The sequence below is a fragment of the Cetorhinus maximus genome, unplaced genomic scaffold, assembly GCF_964194155.1.
Source record: "Cetorhinus maximus unplaced genomic scaffold, sCetMax3.hap1.1 HAP1_SCAFFOLD_4553, whole genome shotgun sequence".
NCBI classification, from domain to species: Eukaryota; Metazoa; Chordata; class Chondrichthyes; order Lamniformes; family Cetorhinidae; genus Cetorhinus; species Cetorhinus maximus.
In genome coordinates, this window is record NW_027600456.1 from 7,501 (window position 1) to 14,229 (window position 6,729).

At 56.9% G+C, this 6,729-nt stretch overlaps 1 protein-coding gene across 1 annotated transcript in view; it reads right to left on the reverse strand.

Annotated features, from left to right (window-relative positions):
• LOC144678536 (low-density lipoprotein receptor-related protein 1-like) overlaps positions 1–6,458 on the reverse strand; it is a gene marked incomplete at both ends in the record, with an annotated part of 12,113 nt that extends 5,655 nt beyond the window's left edge. Inside the window, 2 exons of the mRNA XM_078538288.1 lie at positions 2,997–3,186; positions 6,236–6,458. Coding sequence (XP_078394414.1) covers positions 2,997–3,186; positions 6,236–6,458 — 413 coding nt within the window. The remainder of the gene's footprint in view (positions 1–2,996; positions 3,187–6,235) is intronic.
• Positions 6,459–6,729: the final 271 nt, after the last annotated feature.

Sequence of the window (6,729 nt, forward strand, 5' to 3'; positions counted from 1 at the left end):
ACCTGGTGAAACTACAACACAGGACTACTTGCGTGCCAAACAGCATAAGCAGCAAGTGATAGACAGAGCTAAGCGATCCCTTTAAGGCATCATTTAAAAATTACCTGGATAAGCACTTGGCACGTCATAACATTCAAGGCTATGGGCCAAGTGTTGGTAAATGGGATTAGGGAGGTAGGTCAGGTGTTTCTCACTTGTCGGTGCAGACTCGATGGGCCGATAGGCCTCTTCTGCACTGTGCGATTCTGTGATTCCACAACCAACGGGTCAGATTTAAGTTCTGCAGTCCTGCCACATCCAGTCGTGAATGGTGGTGGACAATTAAACAACTCACTGGAGGAGGAGGCACCACAAATATCCCCATCCTCAATGATGGAGGAGCCCAGCACATCAGTACAAAAGATAAGGCTAAGCATTCCCAACAATCTTCAGCCAGATGTGCCGAGTGGATGATCCATCTCGGCCTCCTCCGGAGGTCCCCAGCATCACAGATGCCAGTCTTCAGCCAATTCAATTCACTCCACGTGATATCAAGAAATGGCTGAAGGCACTGGATACTGCAAAGGCTATGGGCCCTGACAATATTCCAGCAATAGTACTGAAGACTTGTGCTCCAGAATTTGCCACGCCCCTAGCCAAGCTGTTCCAGTACAGCTACAACACTGGCATCTACCCAGCTATGTGGAAAATTGCCCAGGTATGTCCTGTACACAAAAAGCAAGACAAATCCAACCCGGCCAATTACCGCCCCATCAGTCTACTCTCCATCATCAGTAAAGTAATGGAAGGGGTCATCAACAGTGCTATCTAGCGGCACTTGCTTAGCAATAGCCTGTTCACTGACACCCAGTTTGGGTTCTGCCAGGGCCACTCAGCTCCTGACCTCATTACAACCTTGGTTCAAACATGGACAAAAGAGCTGAACTCCCGAGGTGAGGTGAGAGTGACTGCCCTTGACATCAAGGCCGCATTTGACCGAGTGTGGCATCAAGGAGCCCTAGCAAAACTGGAGTCAATGGGAATCAGGGGCAAAACTCTCCGCTGGTTGGAGTCATACCTAGCACAAAGGAAGATGGCTGTGGTTGTTGGAGGTCAGTCATCTCAGTTCCAGGATATCACTGCAGGAGTTCCTCAGGGTAGTGACCTCGGCCCAACCATCTTCAGCTGCTTCATCAATGACCTTCCTTCCATCATAAGGTCAGAAGTGGGGATGTTCGCTGATGATTGCACAATGTTCAGCACCATTCACGACTCCTCAGATACTGAAACAGTCCATGTCCAAATGCAGCAAGACCTGGACAATATCCAGGCTTGGGGCTGACCAGTGGCAAGTAACATCACGCCACACAAGTGCCAGGCAATGACCATCTCCAACAAGAGAGAATCCAACCATTGCCCCATGACATTCAATGGCATTACCATCGCTGAATCCCACACTATTTAAGGTAAGGGGCAGGAGGTTTAGAGGGGATGTAAGGAAGAATTTTTTCACCCAGAGGGTGGTGGGAATCTGGAACTCATTGCTTGAAAGAGTGGTAGAGGCAGAAACCCTTATTTAAGAAGTATTTGGATGTGCACTTGCGATGCCATGGCATACAAGGCTATGGGCCTAGTGCTGGAAAATGGGATTAGAATAGTTAGGTACTTGTTTGACCTACGCAGACCCGATGGGCCGAAGGGCCTTTTTCTGTGCTGTAGACCTCTATAACTGTGACTATGACGATCAACATCCTGGGGGTTACCATTGACAGAAACTGAACTGGACCAGACATATAAATACTGTGGCTACAAGAACAGGTCAGAGGCTGGGAATCCTGCGGAGAGTCACTCACCTCCTGACTCCCCCAAATCCTGTCCACCATCGACAAGGCACAAGTCAGGAGTGTGATGGAACACTCCCCACTTGCCTGGGTGAGTGCAGCTCCCACAACACTCGAGAAGCTCGACACCGTCCAGGACAAAGCAGCCCCCGCTCGATGGGGCACCCCATCCACCAACATTCACTCCCTCCACCACCACCGACGCACAGGGGCAGCAGTGTGTGTACCATCTACAAGATGCACTGCAGCAACTCACCAAGGGCTCCTTCGACAGCGCTGCCCAAACCCACGACCTCTACCGTCTAGAAGGACGAGGGCAGCAGACCCATGGGGAACACCACCACCTGCAAGTTCCCCTCCCGAGCCACTCACCATCCCGACTTTGAAATATATGGGCCGTTCCTTCACTGTCGCCGGGTCAAAATCCTGGAACTCCCTCCCTAACAGCGCCGTGGGTGTACCTACACCACACGGACAAAATCCTGGAACTCCCTCCCTAACAACGCTGTGGGTGTACCTACACGACACGGGACAAAATCCTAGAACTCCCTCCCTAACAGCGCTGTGGGTGTACCAACACCACACGGGACAAAATCCTGGAACTCCCTCCCTAACAGCGCTGTGGGTGTACCTACACCACACGGGGACTGCAGCGGCTCAAGAAGGCGGCTCACCACCCCCACCTTCTCAAGGGGCAATTAGGGATGGGCAATAAATGCTGCGCCCAGCCCAGCGACACCCACATCCCCGTGAATGAATAAAAAAAACACCAACAGCCCTCTCACACCCTCAATGCACTGTCTACAAACCACACACACCCCAACCCAAACACACGTGCGTACCCTCGCTCCCACACGCACACGCGCAACCTCGCGCCCACACACACCCTCGGTCCCACACACACACACACACACCCCCCAAAGTTCCCCAAGTCCCCCGGCAATTCTGGGGTTATTCGTACTCGGTAGAGCAAGGGCCGCACTCGCCGGCCAAACCCAAAGTTCAGCGTCTGCCGTTGCAAGCGGTTCCGCGTTCGGACAGCACCCGCTGAACAACCCCGACTGCGCTCGGAGGCTACACCAACCACCAACCACCGACTGAAGTCGATGAGCCGAGCTCCTCGCGCGGTCCGTTCGCACCGTTTGACCAGCTGGTGGGGCCCGAGCCCGCACTGACCTGCGGGCTGGCGTCTCTGGTGGTAAACGTGCAGGGCGCCGCCCTTGTCGACCCGCGTCACCACCTGGAAGTCGGTCTTGTTGAAGCGATTCACGCGCACCACGCTGGTTTTCTGCTGCGTGTTAGCGTTGTCAGAATTGGTGGCGTACAGGTAGTTCTCGAACACGGTGAGGCCGTACAGGTGCTCGATCTGCGAGGAGGGGGGGAGGAGGGAGAGAGAGAGGGGAGAAGGGCTGAGAGGGAAGGCCACCACCTGGCAGAACACGTTCACCGCCGACCCCTTCCTCCCCAAAAAATTCCCCACCGCGTCTTGCGCACGCCCGCCCGATCGCCATTCGAAAAGCGCCGGCCGAACCCGGTTCTGCAGACCTGGCGGAGAACCACAGGAGGAGGCCATTCTGCCTGCCCTGCCCCATGCTGTCCCCCCCTGCAAGAGTGGCCCAGTTAGTCCCACTCCCCCGCCTTTACCGCGCAAGCCCCTGAAATCCCTGGCAAAAGCCACAGGTGGACCGGCCTCCTCCTCACTCTCAGGCAAATATCCTGGGTTTAAAACAACCCCCCACCTCCTTGTATGAAAGCAACTCTCCTCATCTCCCCCCCACCCCCATCCTCTGGTTCTGTTCCCGATTCTCTTCAATCTGTGTCCCCTCTGGTTACCGACCCTCCCGCCCACTGGGAAACAGTCTCTCCCTCTCCTACTCTACCCCAAACCCCCCCTTCGTGATTTTGAACATCTCGATTCAATCTCCCCCCCTCCCTCCCTCCCTTAACCTTCTCTGCTCTAAGGAGAACAATCCCAGCTTCTCCAGTCCCCTCCACGTGAACTGAAGTCCCCTCATCCTCCCCACCCCCGCAGGGCTCCCGTTCTGGTAAATCTCCCTCCGCACCCTCTCTGAGGCTGTACTCAGAATATACAGCACAGAAACAGGCCATTCGGTCCATCTGCTCTGTGCCAGTGTTTCTGCCCCACACGAGCTTCCTTCACCCCCCCATCACCCTATCCTTCTATTCCTTTCTTCCTCGTGTGTTTATCCAGCTTCTCCCCCCTTCAATACATCGACGCTATTCACCTCGACCACACCCCGTGGGAGCGAGTCCCACATTCTCCCCATGGGAGCGAGTTCCACATTCTCCCCACTCCCCGTGGGAGCGAGTCCCACATTCTCCCCCACTCCCCGCGGGAGCGAGTCCCACATTCTCCCCCACTCCCCGTGGGAGCGAGTCCCACATTCTCCCCACTCCCCGTGGGAGCGAGTCCCACATTCTCCCCCACTCCCCGCGGGAGCGAGTCCCACATTCTCCCCCACTCCCCGTGGGAGCGAGTCCCACATTCCCCCCCACTCCCCGTGGGAGCGAGTCCCACATTCTCCCCACTCCCCGCGGGAGCGAGTCCCACATTCTCCCCCACTCCCCGTGGGAGCGAGTCCCACATTCTCCCCCACTCCCCGTGGGAGCGAGTCCCACATTCTCCCCCACTCCCCGTGGGAGCGAGTCCCACATTCTCCCCCACTCCCCGTGGGAGCGAGTCCCACATTCTCCCCCACTCCCCGTGGGAGCGAGTCCCACATTCTCCCCACTCCCCGTGGGAGCGAGTCCCACATTTTCCCCACTCCCCGCGGGAGCGAGTCCCACATTCTCCCCCACTCCCCGTGGGAGCGAGTCCCACATTCTCCCCACTCCCCGTGGGAGCGAGTCCCACATTCTCCCCCGCTCCCCGTGGTCAAGAAGTTTCTCCTGAATTCCACCCCCACCGACCGGACTTATTTGTGACTGTCTTACATTGATGGCGTCCCGAGTTCTGGTATGCACCCCACCCCCGCACAAGAGGAAACATGGTCTCCGTACCCCCTCTATCAAAACCGTCCATGGTTTTAAAGACCTCTATGAGGTTGTGCCCCCCTCCCCCCACGCCCCCACCACCGCCTCCAGCTTGTCGAAACTTTCCGGGTATGTGCTACCCCCACCTCCAGCACCACCTTTGTGATCCCCATCCAGACTCGCACCTTTCCAGCGGATAAGTGATGATGAGGAGAAATGTTTTCTCTCCGAGGGGGAGGTGGGTGAGTCTCTGGAACTCTCTTCCTCGAAAGGCGGTGGGAGCAGAGACTCTGAATGTTTCCAAGGCCGAGGTGGATGGATTCCTGATGGACAAGGGGTGGGGGCGATGGGTGATGGGTTATCGGTGGGGGGGAGGTGGTTACAATCGGATCAGCCACGACCTTACTGAACGGGGGAGGGGTAGCAGGATCGAGGGGCCGAGTGGCCTCCTAACTCGTACGTCCGTCCGTGTCGAATGACAATCATCGTTTGCCCATCCCGCAGGTTGATTAACGTCCAACCTCCCTCCCTCCCCCCAGCAATTTATTGGCAGCCCCCCCCTCGGTACTGACTGTGCTCCCTCTCCCAGCCGTCCACCCCCACCCACTCACCCGAAACCCATCGCCTGTCGATTCAGACGTTTCGGGCTCTGGCTTTTCCCTTGATGAGCGCCGGATGGAAACTTCCGGCAACACGCGCCTCTCTTTTCGAGCAGTATTCACCACTCAGAAACGATGTCCCCTCTGGTCTCAAATTCCAGATGGTCCTCACACTGACCCTCGGGGAACGCCCACCCCCGTCCCGCTCCGAGACCACCGCCCTCCGTACTTTAGGGAAGGGGAGACGTACTGGCATTGGGGGCCGTTGGGAGAAGGTTCACTGGGGCTGATCCCTGGGACGAAGGGGGGTTTGTCTCACGGGGTAAGGTTGAGCAGGTTGGGGCCCTGTCCCCCGTTGGGAGTTTAGAAGAACGAGAGGTGATATAATTGAAACAGATCAGATTCTGAGAGGAGGAGAAGGGGGGCTTGACAGGGTGGATGCTGAGAGGATGTTTCCCCCTCCCCCCCTCGTGAGGGAATCTAGAACGAGGGAGGGAGGGAGGGGGGCACAGTTTCTAGAATAAGGGGTCCCCCATTGAAGACGGAGACGAGGGGGAATTTCTTCTCACAGAAGGTGCTCAGTCTGTGAAATTCTCTCCCCCAGAGAGCAGTGGGGGCCTGGTCAGTGAATATATTCAGGCCATTGAACCTCGATATCTTGCCTAAAAGTGTGAGGCGTGTTCAACGGGCTCAGGTGGACACTTGCCACCTAGGATAGGGGGTCGGTTGGTTGGGTGGGATGGCTGGGGGGTTGGTGGGGTTTCAGCCCCCTCCAGCCTACGCCTGGTAAAGCCCCCCGTCGCCCCACCCCCAGATACTTACGAACTGCCCCTGGATGATGGCCTGCCGATTCTTGCCCTCGTAGTCCACCACCTCGATGTAGTCCAGGTAGGCGTCGGCCCAGTACACCAGCCTGTTCACCAGGTCCAGGGCGATCCCGTGAGGGAAGACGATCTTGCTGTCCACCAGTTTGGTCCGGTTCTGGCCGTCCATGTCGCAGCGCTCCACCTTGGGGATCTGGCCGTAGTCGGTGAAGAACACCTTCCTGTGCGGGGGAGAGGGAGGGAGGGAGGAGGAAGAGGGTGAAAGTATGCGAGGGTGAGACGACGGAAAGCGCGGGGGCAACTCCAAAGCGCGAGAGAGGCAGAGAGAGAGGGAAAGAAGGAAGGTTGGGGGGGGGAGAGAGAGAGACAGAGAGAGAGAGACAGAGAGAGAGAGAGACAGAGAGAGAGAGACAGAGACAGAGACAGAGAGACAGAGAGAGAGAGAGACAGAGAGAGAGAGAGACAGAGAGAGAGAGAGACAGAGAGAGAGAC